Source organism: Somniosus microcephalus, chromosome 8, assembly GCF_052327205.1.
Source record: "Somniosus microcephalus isolate GS21.2 chromosome 8, FLI_Smic_1.0, whole genome shotgun sequence".
Lineage (NCBI taxonomy): Eukaryota > Metazoa > Chordata > Chondrichthyes > Squaliformes > Somniosidae > Somniosus > Somniosus microcephalus.
In genome coordinates this window covers 30,373,556-30,391,577 of record NC_140994.1, presented here as the reverse complement: position 1 = coordinate 30,391,577, position 18,022 = coordinate 30,373,556, and the positions used below count along the sequence as shown (strand labels likewise).

General features: G+C 41.4%; 1 protein-coding gene across 5 annotated transcripts in view; it reads left to right on the top strand.

The window, feature by feature from the left end:
* Window positions 1-18,022, top strand: part of atrnl1b (attractin-like 1b) — a 930,295-nt gene that overhangs the window by 213,099 nt on the left and 699,174 nt on the right. For 4 of the 5 annotated variants that reach the window (XM_085994421.1, XM_085994423.1, XM_085994425.1 and 1 more), the window contains exons 14-16: window positions 1,028-1,160; window positions 2,576-2,802; window positions 9,929-10,142. In XM_085994421.1, the coding sequence (XP_085850547.1) occupies window positions 1,028-1,160; window positions 2,576-2,802; window positions 9,929-10,142 (574 nt within the window). The remainder of the gene's footprint in view (window positions 1-1,027; window positions 1,161-2,575; window positions 2,803-9,928; window positions 10,143-18,022) is intronic. The other variant, XM_085994422.1, reaches the window with a different exon arrangement.

Here is an 18,022-nt window from a genome sequence, read left to right as displayed (position 1 = left end):
GTGCACATTTTTGAATTTGGGGTTAGGTGCGTTGTTGTGACATGTGAAGAGAGCTTTAAGCTTCGTCTGTTTTAGATCTAGCCAGAGAATGTTTGTTGACACTGGGACCCATTTCTTAACTTGAATACAGATCTATGAGTGTAAGCTTTATGTTTATGTTAATGTATTACAAGCCAAATGTATGTTGAATGTTTAAATGTCTTAATCTAAATGTACACTCTCGGGAGCCGCAAGCCTACATTTCGTTGTACTGCACTTGTGCACTAACAATGACAATAAAGTTGATTATTATTATTATTATTAATAATAAATTGAAAAGTGTGTTCTTCTAAATGTATTGAAATGGTGCTTTGCAATTATTTGGGAGGGAAGTATGAATGCGTGTAAATTTGTGTAATGATGTTTATGGGTTGCCAGCTTATGAATTGGAAAAACAGTTCAGACTTGTCTTACGTGAATGCAGAAGTAGTTGAATTTATTAGTAAATAATCCCCTGCGATCAGAGACATCGTGAAGGGTCCTCGATAAAGGCAAATTGATAATGGGAATTTTTAATTAAATCATGTTGAGTGTTGCCCACAAAATCATTAGGGTGTTGGAAGGGAAGGATATATGTCAAGTATTCATTAAGCAACTGTATGGCTGGGTAATAGGATAAATTGCAAGAAGTTAATCCAAGAAGCCAATTTACACCGAGATTGTAATAGCTAATAACTCCAGCTTTCCATCTTTCACTTTTACTAGTGATAAGTTGATCTGCTGTCGTCTCCCTTACCTCAAAAATATTACATTTGAAATTAAGCACTTTAAGAGATTCTAAACTATTCCACTGGACATTTTAATATCCTTTCTGACATTTGGAGCAGTTGTACACAACTTACATTGTGTCTTAATCCGTATAAACAAAATGTATTTATCAGTAAGCAGTGCTAGATATCAAACAAGGAGTTGTGTGATATTTTGTACAGTGGTTGTGTTAAAAAGTGATAAAATATCCAGTGACAATGTTAAACATTTCTTCCCCTAGTCTGTGACGAACCATACCAAATGCCGTGTGCGAAATGAGTATGTTTGTAGCAAACATACAAGCTGCAAGACCTGCTCAATAAAGCTAAACTGTCAGTGGGATCAGCGGAACCAAGAATGTCAAGCTTTGCCAGGTAAACATCTGAACAAACCAGAACACGTACACTTGAAAATAATTTACTTTCATAGGACTATCTTATGGTTAAGATATTACAATAATGTATAGCTTTTATTGTTGTTACAGGCTACTACTTAACAACTGATTCTGGTAATTGTTTCAACTTATATAAGTATAAAATGGTCATTGCAACTTCCTGAAGATGTTTTATAACGGTGAAGTAATCACTTTGTTGTTGCCTTCATTGCAGTACATTTTTTTAAAATGTGGTTACCAAATACAGTGAGAAAGTGGAGAAAAGAGAGGCTGTTTGTCACCAAGCTGCTTGTAGAAGCCAGGTCCAGTTTTGGGATCTGATTTGACTATTTTATTTGTTCTTCCTGCCTCAGATCTCGATCCTTCTACTCTGAGTATGGTGGTCCACAATTTGAGCGCACCTTTCTGGAGAAGATGTTGTAATAAAAATGCAATGTGTTAAAGGCACAGCAATTTTTTTTTTTTAACTTTTTCTCATCATAAACTCAAAATATATTGTTAAAAATTACCCTTTTTAAATTGGTTTTAAAAATTGGATTGCACTTCAAAAAAAAAAGTTAAAATTAAATCAAATTTCACGCAATAGAATTAGACATGGCTGTGCTGAATAAAACAGTTGTGTATTTAATTTATTTTAAACTCAAAGCTACGAACCCCATCGAATTAGTTTAGCAGGTTTTTCAGTAGCTTACATTTTAATGAATACTTGTGATGCGCCTCACAGCGCCAGGAACCCGGGTTCGAATCCGACCTCGGGTGACTGTCTGTGTGGAGTTTGCACATTCTCCCCGTGTTTGCGTGGGTTTCCTCCGGGTGCTCCGGTTTCCTCCCACAGTCCAAAGATGTGCGGGTCAGGTTGATTGGCTATGATAAATTGACTCTTAGAATACATTGGGTTACGGGGATAGAGTGGGATATGTGTTGGTGTAGGGGTTACGGGGATCAGGTGGGATATGTGTCGGTGCAGGCTCGATGGGCCGAATGGCCTCTATCTGCACTGTGGGGTTTCTGTGATTCTGTTCTGTGATTCTGTGGTGGAGGGGAAATTGTGCGGAAGGCAACAAAAGGATGATTTAAGGAAAAGACGGTTCTTGACTAAGTGAAACACAATTTTCTTTTTGATATTTTTGCACAGTGAAAGATAATGGCTATATATCTATATCTATATCTATATATATATATATATATATATATCTATATATATTAGGCCTTCCAACTCATCTGCATTTTGCGTTTGGCATACTGTCAACTGCCAGTAGGATAATTGTGAATGGTGGATGGCAGACAATGGCCTGTGTGTGCGATTGCTTGGCAATGTAGGTGACTTGGAAGGTCCGTAAAATTCATAGTTTCTTCATGTCATTTCACAGTACATCACTCTTTGTGTGTTTCAAGATCTTGAAAGAGATATGAAAACTGGGTTTGTTCCTACAATTCCAGCTCATCTTTGCGGAGAAGGCTGGAGCCATGTTGGGGATGTCTGCCTCCGGATCAATGCAAGCCGAGAAAACTATGATAATGCAAAACTTTATTGCTACAATCTTAGTGGAAATCTTGCATCTCTTACCACATCTAAGGAAGTTGAATTTGTTCTAGATGAACTACACAAATATACAGTTCAGGTAATCGAGGTTGAGTATTTCTTCTTCCAATCTGTTCAATTTTGCATATTTAGGGAATACATACCGCATTAAAAAAAGGAAGTTGAGTTATTTAACTGCTGTAGTTCTATGTAACAACAAAATGGTGCAATGTAATTTACAGACCTATCTTCAATAGACCATCTTGGAGCATAGGATCCAATTTGTTCAGGTATATTGGAATATGTAGTAATGGTCAATTATATTTTAGCCAATCATTTATAACTTAGGATGGGTGCTCTTATTCCCAGCCCAATTGCCTATAGACAGTGACATTTTCTCGCATAGCACAAAGTTCTCTACTATTGTGGCAGCTATTCAGTAATTTGTTCTTTATCGTCTTCACTTCGCATGTTTAAGTACTCAGTTATTTTAATATGAGTTGAATATTGGCATTGTAGCTTGATGCTAAAATACTTGTTATCTCATACTGGGATTGATGCTGTGAACAATGCACGGTTTAAATAAAATGAGCTACTTTTTCATGCATAGAAGTACTGGAATCTTATTCACAGAAGTTGTGGCTTCATATATCTATTTAGAGAAAATTTTTATTTGCCAGTGCAATATTACATTGATACTGCGTGATAACATTATGATGAGAACCACTTCTCCCGCTCTGTCCACTGCTGTAAATCTGGCATAGTCAGGCATGGTGTAGGTGTATTACTGTTTGTTATGTGGAATCTAAGCTGAAAATAACAGTTATAGACAGCAAATTTGGCAGCCAACCCCACCAGCCTCCACATTCAACGGATCATCCTCCGGCATTTCCGCTACCTCCAAAGTGATCCCACCACCAAACGTATCTTCCCTTCCCCTTTCAGCATTCCGCAGGGACCGCTCCCTCCGAGACACCCTAGTCCACTCCTCTATCACCCCAAACAGCCCTTCCCCTTCGCCTGGCACCTTCCCGTGCACGCGGAGGAGATGTAACACCTGCCCCTATAACTCCCCCCCCCCCCCCCCCCTTCCCACTGTCCAGGGCCCCAATCACCCCTTCCAGGTGAAACAGCGATTTACTTGTACTTCTCGCAATCTAGAATACTGTATTCGCTGCTCACGATGCGGTCTCCTCTACATTGGGGAGACCAAACGCAGATTGGGTGACCGCTTTGCGGAACACCTCCGTTCAGTCTGTAAGGGGGACCCCGAGCTTCCGGTCGCCTGTCATTTTAATTCACCGCTCCATTCCCACTCGGACCTCACCGTCCTTGGCCTCTTGTATTGTTCCACGGAAGCTCAACGTAAACTCGAGGAACAGCACCTCATCTTCCGATTAGGCACTCTGCAGCCTTCCGGACTCAATATCGAGTTCAACAATTTCAGATCATAAGCTCGGCCCCCATTTCATTTTCTCTTGTAATTGTTCCACTCCTTTCCCCCCCCCCCCCCCCCTTTCCTTTTGTTTCTCTCTCACACCTGGCAGCTATCTTTTGCCCTGCCAGTACACTTTACACCTAATCTCAGCCTATTACCATCTCGTCTAGCTTCTAATCTCTTACTTCTTTTGTTTCTTTTATTCTTTTGTCCGATCGCAGCCCTGCCTTCGATCTAGTTTCTTTTCTTTCCAGTTTTGAAGAAGGGTTCGACCCGAAACGTCAACTCAAATTTCTCTCCACGGATGTTGCCTGACCTGCTGAGTTTTTCCAGCATTTTCTGTTATTATTTCAATTTCTTATCATTTGGAGTTGTGAAGCTAAATTTTCACATTGTATGAATTTATGATGAAACTAGCAGTTAGGGCGGAAACATTCCAGTGAATTTAATACCTCATTGTGTTTAAGACAATTTACACGATGGCCTACCGCTTATCTCACTTGGCATGAAATACAGGTAGCTCACATGATGTAACAGGGAGTATTAATCCTCTTTGAAATAATAATATCTCCCAGCTTGTTACGTGTGAATAGAATGCAAAATAGAAACAGTGATCTACCTGGTAATTCCACTTAATAAAGAGTCTGCTCCTTGCTTGTTGTGGTAGCTGGATTTTTTTCAAAGCCAGTAGCCAATTACACCATAAACATTATTGTCCAGTCATATGGGAGGTCTGATTCAAATTCCTGTTTTCCCTTGTTCGTGCATGGTACTGCATCTAGAGGTTTGGCTAAGAACTTAAAACTTGCTCAACTATGTTGCAGCTCAGTATGAATGGCAGGCAGCCAGAGGACTTGCATTTGCAGCTATCACATTTAGAGTCAGGTGTTCAATTGCTTGAGCTTTCAAGACAATTCAGGAATTTGCTTATTATTCATCTGTCTGTCCAGTTTTAAAACAAGAATTGTTGGATCTCATTGTTAATGCGGCTATCATACTCTGATTGAAATCTAAAGGAAACCTATTTTATTTTGTATTTTCCTGTCTGTTTCTTGAAGACAATGTGTGCTTTCAAATGTCTGTTTAAATAAAGCTGTCTTTTGTGCATTGTTGCTTGTGATTTTAGGAAGCGAGCAGAAGGTAGCTTTGTATGAAACAAATGGTATCGGGTTCAAACTTACTTGACCTATGTAACAGGAATTTTTTTTTAATAAGATTTGTGACAGAAAACTGGGAGAAGGGTATTACTAAGATTATATTTTAAGACTTTCTTTTCCGTTCAGCCTTTGGCTTTGGAGCAAAGTTGTAACAGTTATTTAATATCAAGCACTGAGATTTTTTTTGAGGCATGAGTTTATTCTTTTGAGAGCTACCTGAATGTGATTGGATTGTAAACAAGTGGTGTAGTGTCTGACATTTATGAAATTTAACTGTAAACTTAAAGCAACTGTTTTCTCCCCTCCTCCCTATCTTTGGGAACAGTTGTGCTTATAATAACGAGGGATGTTAGTAAAATCATAGAATCTTACAGCACAGAAGGAGGCCATTTGGCTCGTTGTGCCTGTGCAGACTATTTGAAAGAGCTGTCCAATTTGGTCCCATAACCCTGCAAGTTAGTCCTCTTCAAGTACATGTCCGCTTGCCTTTTGAAAGTTCCTATGGAGCCTGATTCCACCACCCTATCAGGTAATGCATTCCAGATCTTAACAACCCTCTGAAGAATTTTACCCTCATTTCCACTATAGTTCTTTTGTCAATTATTTTAAATATATGACCTCTGGTTACCGACCCACTTGCCAGAGGAAACAGTTTCTCCCTACTTGCTCCATGAAAACCCCTCACATATTTGAAGACTTCTGTTAGGTCTCCCCTTAACCTTCTCTGTTCTAAGGAGAAAAAGCCCAGCTTCTCCAATCTCTCCAACTGGAGTCCCTCATCCCTGATATCATCCTGGTAAACCTCCTCCAAGGCCTTGACATCCCTCCCTAAAGTGTGGTGTCCAGAATTGTACACAACACTTCAGCTGAGGCCTAACCAGAAATTTGTAAAGATTTAGCATGACATCCTTGTTTTTGTATTCAATGCCCCTATTTACAAAGCTAAGTTTCTTAAATGCCTCATCCAACTTTCCCTGCCACCTTCAAAGATTAGTGAATATGCACCGCCAGGTCCCTCTGCTCTTGCGCCCCCCTAAAAATAGTACCATTTAGATTATAACTGCCTCTCCATGTTGTTTCTCCCAGAGTGCATTACTTCACACTTATCTGCATTAAATTGTATCTGCCATGTGTCTGCCCATTTCACCAGCCTGTCTATGTCCTCCTGAAGTCTGCTCACCATTTACTAAATTGCCAAGTTTTATATCATCCGCAAACTTCGAAATTGTACTCCATATACCCAAGTCCAGGTTATTTATATATAATAAGAAAAGTAATGGTCCTAATATCAACCCCTGGGGGACCTCACCACGTACTTATCTCCAGTCAGGAAAACATCCATTCACCACTACTCTCTGCCTCCTATCCCTTAACCAATTATGTACCCAAGTTACCACCGTCCCTTTAATACCATGTGTTTCTATTTTCTGAAAAAGTCTGTTGTGTGGCACTTTATGAAATGCCTTTTGAAAGTCCACCTCCTGCACTACCTTCCTCAGTCCTCTGTTACTTTGTCAAAGAACTCAATCAGGTCAGTCCGACACAATTTGCCTTTTACAAAACGGTGCTGGCTCCTCCAAGTGAGAATTAATTTTATCCTTGACAATGGTCTCTAGTAGTTTCCCCACTAATGTTAGACTGATTGGCCTGTAGCTACCAGATTTATCCCATTATTTATAACATTTGCAGTCCTCTGGCACCACTCCCATATCCAAGGATGATTGAAAGAGTGTGGTCAGCGCTGCTTCTATTTCCACCCCAGCTTCCCTCAGCAACCTAGGATGCATCCAATCTGGACCGAGTGACTCGTTCACTTTGAGTGATGCCAACCTATTTAGTACCTGCTTTCTATCTATTTTTATCCTATCCAATATCTGGACTTCCCCCCCCCCCCCCCCCCCCCCCACCCCCTTCTACTGCGACATTAACTTCATCCTCTTCTTTTGTGAAGACAGATGCAAAATATTCATTCAGTACCTCTGCCTCCACAAGAAGATTTCCTTTTTAGTCCCTAATCGGCCCCACCATTCCTCTAACTATCCTTTTACATTTATATGTTTATAAAAGATTTTTGGGTTCTCTTTGTTATCTGCTATGTTGCCCTAGAACTAGATCCAGCACTGCGTCAGGCCTCGTTGGGCTAGAAACCTACTGATTAAGAAAGTTCCCCTGTACACATTTTAGAAATTCTTCACCCTCCTTGCCCATTACTTTTTCTTCCCCCCCCGCCCCCCCCCCCCCCCCCCCCAGTGTGTATTACGGTAATTGAAGTCCCCTACTATTAGTGCTCTATTACTTTTACATTTCTCTGAAATTTGCCTACAGATTTGCTCCTCTATCTCCTCCTCACTATTTTGGGGGTCCATATTAAACACTCAGCAATGTAACAGCTCCTTTTCTGTTCCTTAACTCTAACCAAATTGATTCCGTCTTTGAACCCTCGAGTATATCGTCCTTCTGTAGAACTGTAATATTACCCTTGATGAATACCGCCACACCTCCCAGCCCCCCCCTGCCCCCGGGCCTTTTTCCCCTCCTCTATCCTTTCTGAATACATTGTAGCCAGGAATGTTTAGTTCCCATTCCTGCCCATGTTTAAGCCCGGTCTCCATTATAGCCACTATATCATAATCCCCTGTGGCAACTTGCGCCTGTAGATCACCATCCTTATTTTTAACACTCCTCGCATTTACACACATGCATTCCAATGTCATACTAGTCTGCTTTGTTTTTGTCCTCCATCTACTTCCTGCTCTTTCTATACTATTCTTTGTTATGTTGCTGTTTGCCCCTCCTAGTTTTCTATGCATCCTGTCCCTCCTCTCTGCTGCTGCGTCCTGGTAACCCTACCCCTTTTCATTAGTATCCATAATGAAACGCATTTTCCGTTTTAGCTCCCACTTCCAGTGTTGCGTTCATCCAAGAAAGATATATTGCAGTTAGATATAGAATAAAAATGCCACTACAAGCAATGTCATTTATGCTGTTGTTACACTATGATATTTGTCTTAAGTTTACATCAAATGTAACTACCCTCCTTCACCAAGAGCACACACAAGCTGGACTAGCAGGAAAGGAATGAGAGATTCTGTCTGGGCTCCACTCTAACAGCAAGAGCCAGTTCAATGTCCCTGTGAGTATCATATCACATTCATGATGTGCCTTGAAGTTATTCCATAACTGCCAAGCAGTACAAGTCCATCCCCCCTCAAGCAAGTAGACTTGTGCCATATGTTGGATGTCATAAGTTTTCACACTATAGACTCTGCTCTGCTTTGCTTGCTGCAATTTGGCAGTGCCTACGTGCCCATCCATAAGTGGTGGTGCTCTGAGTTTTGAAGGAAATGGGTGCTCTTTATTTTGCTGGAGTGTAACCCCGGTGGTGCAGCATAACTTAGTGTATCTCACTTGTGCCAGACAAGTAAGTGCAAAAGTGACCGTGACCTCGAGAGCTTTCACTACAAAACTAATGGTGCAAACTTTCCATGTTTCATACAAGCCTCTCTGACTGAATTTGTGAATTTAATGTCAGCAGTGGGCAGTTTTGTATTTTGAAGCTTTGCCCACTAGAATTATTTTGAACTTTAATCACAATAAATAACTTTAATCACAATAGCCTGGGCAGGATTCTAACCTGGGTTCTAAGGTAAACAGTGTGCTTTATCTACTGTGGCATGTTGTTTCCCCACCTCTAAACATGCACTACTTTTAGTTTTACCATTTAAAATTTTGAAGAACATTTAAATCGTAACCAATTGAATACAGGTTGAGCGTCCCAAATCCAGAGTTCCGGAATCCAGAATGATGCAGACTCTGGGACGATTGGTGGCAGGGGTCCGGAATCTGTAAAATGTTCCGGAATCTGGACACCCTGAGGGAGGCTTACCAAAAACGGGAACCTGGGCTCAGGCATTTCTGGACTCGGCACGTGTTTCTGATGTCCGAAGTCTGGAAATATCGCAACCTAGGCTCGGGCGTTTCTGGATTTCGGACATCAGAAACACGTTCCGAAGTCCGGAAAAACCCGAAAACCGGCTCGGCCTGGGCCCTGAGGTTGCTGGATTCGGGACGTTCTACCTGTATTACATATTCTATTAATAGAGCTTATTTTGCTTTTTTTTTTTAACATTTAAAGCATCTGGTATTCAACTTGGTAGATCGTTTCTGTGGAAGAATTTTCAAGCGCTATGCATGCATATACTGTTGAAAGAATGAATGATGTATTATGCCTTTGTTAAGGATTGGGGATGATGTATTTAGCCTCTAAGCAGCTTTGTTTGATATAGTTCCAACAGATTTGTGAAATACCAAACATGTTTGTCAATGTTACTGAAATCCAAGAAAATTACAGCGGCTTCTTTTGTGATGGAGCCTTTCTGTCATGTGTAATGGTACACAATGGAGATAGCCTGCTTTTACTGTAAATTGGAGCTGGTATTAATGTCTCTTTCCCAGTGGAATACAAGAAATAAATTAGTAACTGGAATGTGTTCAGAATATTTTCCAGCAAGTTGCAGTTAAATCAATGAAACTAAGCATAATCAGACCAGTATTGATTTCAAACAGGAGAAAATGACACTTATGTAGCCAAAGGGCTAATTGTACCTTCTCTTTTGCCTTCATTATGACAGAAAATAGCACCTTGGGTTGGATTGCGCAAGATCAACATCTCCTACTGGGGCTGGGAAGATATGTCACCTTTTACAAACACTACCCTGCAGTGGCTTCCTGGTGAACCCAACGACTCTGGCTTCTGTGCATACCTAGTAAGAGCTGAAGTTGCTGGATTGAAGGCTTATGCGTGCACTGAAATGGCAGATGGCCTAGTCTGTGAAAAACCAGTCGGTAAGTTTTTATTTACCTCAACTCACAAATGTTCACAGTGAAGTTATTTTTATATTGTTAACATAAGTACAAGTGACACTAGAAAAATAAATAGTAAATGGGGTACCTGATACATGTGCAATTTCTTTCAGGCTGTGAATCCACAAGGGACAAAATTTCTACAGTTTGCTACTGATGGTAAAGTTACAAGCTAGTGCATAAAGAACCTATTTGTGACTTTGCTGTTAATAGCAAACAATGGAAATCTTCCTCGATCATTCATACTTGTATTTATGTGTTGTGTTTGTGATGAATTGTATCTCAATGGTTTACACACTGAATTTTTTGTGCTGTATTATTATGTGGCAAATGCAGCAGTCATTCTGCATTGCCCCGCACAAATGAGCATTAGACCAGTTAATCTACTTTTATGTATTGGGCAGAAATTGTTAGTTCTGGATATCACTAGAGCAGAACTTGAAGATGTCCGAGGGGAAAAAAAACATACAAAATATTATGCTACTACGCTATTCTTGGCTAGCAGTTTTAAAGCATAGGGAACAAAAACTAAGAAACATCATAAAACATCAGGAATTTATCAAATATCTCCTCCGGTCCCCATTCCTGTGCACTTCCATCTTCACTTTAAACACCAATTCTGAGGAACTCTTGGATTTCATAGTTTCAAAGATCAAGGTTACCTGCTTGCCAGCCTCAGCCACCTCCCCCCACATCCTTGCCCTGACCTCATGTCATTCTGCAGCTTCTCTCTTACCTCCCACCAGGCCCTCATGAAGTTGACCTTCTCTGAGACCCATCCCTGGTGCCCTTGCCTGCCTCTTGACTCAACTCCTATCACACAACTATACCTGCTCAGCCCAGTGCACTCTGCCATCCTCAATGGCTCCCTGTCTTTCAGCTCTGTTCCTTCACCTTTCAAGACTGCCATTAGTGCTCTTCCCTTCTTTTCTCTGTCCTTGTTCCATCTTCAACTTACCCTCGCTCCCTAAATTCTTTTATTGTTGTTACGACCCAACTCTCAACCCCTTCTTCCATAACTCCCTCTTTGCATCCTTTCGATCCTGTTTCTATTTTGCCTGCAGTATCAAGACCGCCCTCATTAAAGTTATCAATGACTGCAGCCATATTGCACGATCCCTTCACATCCTCCTTGATCCTTCTTTGGCATTTGACAAAAATTGACCACTCCCTGCATCTCTACCATCTCTCCTTTGCAACCTACCTCCATTACACCAGCCTAGCTTGCATTCATTTCCACCTATGTACTCCTACCGTGACAATATCATTCATATGCATCGGGTTAGCTTTCACATGCATCATGATGACCCCCCAGCTTTATATCTGTCACCGCATTTGTCTTTTTGCTCACATCTGTCCTAAGCAAAAATTTCCTTCAACTTAATCTCAAAAAGAGCAAAGCCACCCTGATTGGCTCTCACCCAAAACTATACAACTCAGCATCTGACTCCCTCCCTCCATCTCTAGCAGCTTCTTAGACAAAGACAGACAGTGAGCAATCTTGATGCCCTGTTTGATTCTGAGCTGAGAAGCTGCTTGGCTGCCTACTCCCCAACCCTGTACTCCCCCAGTCCTCCTGCACTCTTGCCCTGAACCTGTATCACTCTACAGCCACCACTCTATTTCCACCTCCACAACATAGCCCACCGCTAACCCATCTCCCTCCCACTACTACTGAAATGTGTGTCCACACCGTTGCCAAGTCCAGACTTGTTTACTCTCGTGCTTTCCCTGCTAGCCTCCTGAATTGTGCTGTTAACAAATTGTAACTCATCCAAAGCTCACTACCCACATCCTATTTCGCACTGTCTGATTGCTCTAACACCCATTGGCTACCTATCCACCTGTGCATTAATTTCAAAATCCTTGCCCCATTTACAATCTCTCAAAATCCTCATTACTCTTTATCCTTACAATGTACATAAGAACAGAAGAAATAGGAGCAAGAGCAGGCCATTCGGCCCCTCCAAACTGCTCTGCCATTCAATAGGATCATGGATGATCTGATCTTGGCCTCAACTCCCCTTTCCTGCCTGCTCTCCATAACCCTTGACTACCCTGTTTTTCAAAAATCTGTCAATCTCCGCCTTGAATATATTCAATGACTCAGCTTCCACAGCTCTCTGGGGTAGAGAATTCCAAAGATTCACGACCCTCTGAGAGAAGAAATTCTTCCTCATCTCCGTCTTAAATGGATGACCCTTTATTCTGAAACTATGCCCCCTAATTCTAGATTCCCCCATGGGGGGCAACATTCTCTCAGCATCTACCCTGTCAAGCCCCCTCAAATCTTATATTAGAATCAGTAAGATCACGTCTCATTCTTCTAAACTCCCATGAGTTTCGGCCCAACCTGCTCAACCTTACCTCATAAGACAACCCCTTCAACTCAGGAATCAACCTAGTGAACCTTCTCTGAACTGCCTCCAATGCAAGTTTATCCGTCCTTAAATAAGGAGACCAAAACTGTATGCAGTACTCTAGGTGCGGTCTCACCAATGCCCTGTACAGTTGCAGCAAGACTTTGCTACTTTTATACTCCATCCCCTTTGCAATAAAGGCCAACATTCCATTTGCCTTCCTAATTAATTGCTGTACCTGCAAGCTAACTTTTTGTGTTTCATGTACGTGGACACCCAGATCCCTCTGTACTGCAGTATTCTGTGGTCTCTCTCCATTTAAATAATATTTAGCTTTTTTATTCTTCCTACCAAAGTGGATAACCTCACATTTTCCCACATTATACTCCATCGGCCAATTTTTTGCCCACTCACTTAACCTGTCTATATCCCTTTGCAGACTCTGAGTCCTCCTCACAACTGGCTTTCCCACCTATCTTTGTATCGTCAGCAAATTTGGCAACAGTACACTTGGTCCCTTCATCCTAGTCATTAATATAGATTGTAAATAGTTGAGGCCCCAGCACTGATCCCTGTGGCGCTCCACTAGTTACAGTTTGCCAACCTGAAAATATCCCATTTATCCTGATTCTTTGTTTTCTGTTAGTTAGCTAATCCTCTATCCATGCTAATATATTACCCTCAACCCTGTGAGCTCTTATCTTGTGCAGTAACCTTTTATGTGGCACCTTATCGAATGCCTTCTGGAAATCCAAATACACTATATCTGCTGGTTCCCCTTTAGCCAACCTGCTCATTGCATCCTCGAAGAACTCCAGTAAATTTGTCAAACACGATTTCCCTTTCATAAAACCATGTTGACTCTGCTTGATTACATTATGATTTTTTAAATGTCCTGCTATTACTTCCTTAATAATGGATTCCAGCATTTTCCCAATGACAGATGTTAGGCTAACTGGCCTGTAGTTTCCTGCTTTCTGTCCCTCCTTTCTTGAATAGGGTTGTTACATTTGCGGTTTTCCAATCCGCTTGGACCTTTCCAGAATCCAGGGAATTTTGGTAGATTGCAACCAATGCATCCACTTTCTCTGCAGCCACTTTTCAGACCCCGGGATGCAGGCCATCAGGCCCAGGGGACTTGTCAGCCTTTAGTCCCATTAGTTTGCCAAGTACTTTTTCTCTAGTGATAGTGATTGTTTTAAGTTCCTCCCTCCCTTTTGTCCCTTGATTATCTAATATTATTGGGATGCTTTTAGTGTCTTCTACCGTGAAGACCGATACAAAATATTTGTTCAAAGTCTCTGCCGTTTCCCTGTTTCCCATTATTAATTCCCCAGTCTTATCCTCTAAGGGACCAACATTTACTTGAGCTAATCTCTTCCTTTTTATATACCTGTAGAAGCTTTTACTATTTTTTTTATATTTCTTGCTAGTTTACTCTTAGAATCTATCTTTTCCCTCTATTATTTTTTAAATTATCCTTTACTGGTTTCTAAAAATTTCCCAATCCTTTGGCCTACCACTAATCTTTGCAAGCCTTTTCTTTCAATTTGATAGCATCCTTAACTTCCTTAGTTAGACACTGATGGTTCATCCTTCTCGTAGAGCCTTTCCTTCTCACTGGAATATACCTTTGCTAAGTGTTATGAAATATCTCATTAAATGTCTGCCACTGCTTATCTACCGTCTTGCCCTTTAACCTATTTTCCCAGTCCACTTTAGCCAACTCTGTCTTCATACCTTTGCAATTGCCTTCATTTAAGTTTAAGACACAAGTTTCAGACCCAAGTTTCTCACCCTCAAACTGAATGTGAAATTCTATCATGCTATGATTACTCTTCCCTGGAGGATCCTTTACTATGAGATCATTAATTAATCCTGCCTCATTACACATTACCAGATATAAATTAGCATGCTCCCTGGTTGGTTCCACAACGTATTGTTCTAAGAAACCATTCCGAATACACTCTATGAACTCGTCCTCGGGACTACCTTTGCCAATTTGATTTGTCCAATCTATATGAAGATTAAAATCGCCCATGATTATTGCAGTGCCTTTCTTACAAGCCCCCATTATTTCTTGATTTATACTCTGTCCTACTGTGTAGCTACTGTTGGGGGGCCTATAGAGTACTCCCACCAGTGATTTCTTACCTCCACCCAAACTGATTCTACATCTTGATCTTCCGAGCCAATATCATTTCTCACTACTGTACTGATCTCATCCTTTTTATTAACAGAGTTACCCCACTTCCTTTTCCTTTCTGCTTATCCTTCCGAAATGTTAAATACCCCTGAGTATTCAGTTCCTAGCTTTGGTCACCTTGCAACCACGTCTCTGTAATGGCTATCAGATCAAACCCATTTATTTCTATTTGTGCCTTCAATTCATCTACCTTGTTATGAATGCTGCGTGCATTCAGATAAAGAGCCTTTAATGTTGTCTTTTACCATTTTTCCCTATTTGCCGGAACAGTCTTATGTCTGTACATTCTATCCCTTCCTGTCAGACTCTGGTTATCATTACCCCTATCGCTACCTTGCACTATTGCCTTGTCCTTTCTCTTTAACTTTCTAAATTTCCCCTCACCTGAACCCTACCCCCCACTATTTAGTTTAAAGCCCTATCTACAGCCTTAGTTATTCGATTTGCCAGGACACTGGTCCCAGCCTGGTTCAAGTGAAGCCCGTCCCCATGGAACAGCTCCCGCTTTCCCCAGTATTGGTGCCAGTGCCCTTTTGAATTGAAACCTATTTCTCCCACACCAATCTTTGAGCCACGCATTCATCTCACTGATCTTATTGACCCTATACCAATTTGCTTGTGGCTCAGGTAGTAATCCAGAGATTATTACCTTTGTTTTTAATTTAGCCCCTAGCTGCTCATACACCCTCAGCGAACCTCTTTCTTAGTCCTACATATGTCGTTGGTACCTACGTGGACCACGACAACTGGATCCTTCCTCTCCCACTCCAAGTTCCTCTCCAGCCCCGAGGAGATGTTCTTAACCCCCTGGCACTGGACAGGCAGCACAGCCTTCAGGACTCGTGCTCTCGGCTGCAGAGAACAGTATCTATCCCCCTAACTACATTGTCCCCTACCACTACTACATTCCTTTTTACTCTCCCAAATTGAATGGCCCCCATACCACGGTGCTCTGGTCAGTTTGCTCATCCTCCCTGCAGTCCCTGCTCTCGTCCACACAAGCTGCAAGAACCTCATACCTGTTGGACAAGTGCAAGGGCTGAGGCTCCACCAATGCTACCTTCTGGATCCCCATACCTGCCTCACTCGTCACACCCTCCTGTCCCTGACCAAGGACCAAACTGAAGTACTTAATCTAAGGGGTGTGACTGCCTCCTGGGTCTAAGTGTCCAGGGAACTCTCCCCTTCCCTGATGCATCGCAGTGTCTGAAGCTTGGACTCCAGCTCATCAACTCTGAGCCAAAGTTCCTTGAGCTGCAGATGTGTTTGCTGTGGATCACACTGGTGTCCACCAGCAGCTCCCACATGCTACAGCTGCAACACATCACCTGCCTTGCCATCTCTATTGTATTTTATTTAACCAATTAGGTTTTCAAGTTTTGAATTATCACTCAGTTGTCTATTTATAGTTTTTAATCTAGGTAATGACCTTGTTTAAGTTATTAAATTTAGTTATATGCGTTAGATCTTTACTGTAACTTAGCCCACAAGTCTTAGTTTAACTTATAACTAACACTTATTATTAATTCACTTACTGTTTGACTTACCCTGATTGAAATTTTTAATTTCACGGCTCTTAGTTAAACCAATGCCCTAGTGTAGAGAAAGAAAGAGAAATCCTCACCAACCAATCACTTACCTGTTTCCCTGTGACATCACACTTGGATTTTGTTTCCCCCCCCCCCCCCCCCCCGTTTTTCGCACTGATTCGAAAGTGGTCCGCTCCCACTAGCTCGGTCTGGGCCTCAAGCCTCTGGCTTTATTTACTTGCTCCGCTGCCACCTGTTCCCTCACAGGTCAGTCCGCTTCCGCTGCTGCTCCCAATAGCTCGGTCTGGGCTTTGGGCTTTATTTACTCGCTCCTCCTTCGCCTGTTCCCTCACAGGTCAGTCGCTCCCACTGCTGCTCCCAATAGCTCGGTGTGGTAAACCACTGTTTGTATGCCACTGTGTACATGCCTGGACATGCCTCGGCTGACTCCTCCCACAAGTCCTAGTATAAAGGTGACTGCTCCCCAGCCCTTTGTATTTCTGGACCGGTCGACCACTCGAGGCAGACCTTCATTCTTTTGTTAATAAAAGCCTTTAGTTACTCTCTTAACTCTCAGTCTTTCATGAGTAATTGATAGCGCATCACTCGGTCTGGGCCTCGGGCTTTATTTACTCGCTCCACTGCCGCTGGTTTCCTCACAGGTCGGTCCTATGTTCTTCTAAGGCCTCTGATCTCTTGATTCTTGCCTGCTTTGTATTCTTGTTTCCCCTCACTCCAGCTTCAGCTGCAGAGACTCCAGCTTTTTACAGCCTGGCACCCTGGAACATTCTCCATAAGCCTCTCTGCTTTGCTAACTCTATCCCTCCTTCAAAAGCCTCCTCTAAACCTACCTCTTCGATCTTCCACCTTAATCGTTTCTCCATTTCTTTTGGTCTCCAGTGTCCTGCCTTTGTGAAGTACCTGGGACGTTTCATTGTGTTAACAATGCTTTATAAGTGTAGAATTGATGTAGAATTTTATGCCATTTGAGATGATTACGCTGAATTAGGGTTAGGGTTAGCTTTGAAGAAATTACATGATTGCTTTTACTAAGTAATAGTTTAATATTTTCTTATCCAAGTCAAAAGCTGACACATTAGAACTTCTTCAGAACTAGATGTGACAATTTGTCACTCACTAATTGTTTTTCAGTTTTCTTTACAAGTACTTGATATAAAACAAAATCTTGATAAATTGAAATATGCGAAAGATGTCGTGCTTTCAGCATTGTATTGGACCAAGATTTAAATCTACATTTTGTACTCTAGAGGGCAGACTTGCACTTGAATTAAAGAATCTTTGAACATTAAAAAAAATTGTTTTCTGTTTTTTTTACTTGATAAAAGTACCGTTCCTTCCCTAGATCTGTTCTAATTTAGTAATATACTGACTATTTCATGTAAAGGAAGAAGTTTTAAATAATAATTAGGAAGGAAAAAATGGTAAAGTATTTAATGCATTAAACAAGAACGAGAAGATTTGCATTAAAATAGTATCTACATCACAGGATTATTTTTTGGTATACTTTTCCATTGATATTTAACGATTACTTTGTGCAGCAGTGCACATTGTGTGTACTCTCAGAAGAGATATTGGCTGCCATATCTGGAAATATTTTCCTTATCTCAGCACTAGTACTGCAACGATCAAATCCATATGCTATTACTCCTGACTAGAGGGATCTTTTTAGAATACAAGAAAAGTCAAGGATGAGAAAAGGCCGTTTTATCCATTCAAGCCCATTAACTCTCCCAAATGGCATCCAAT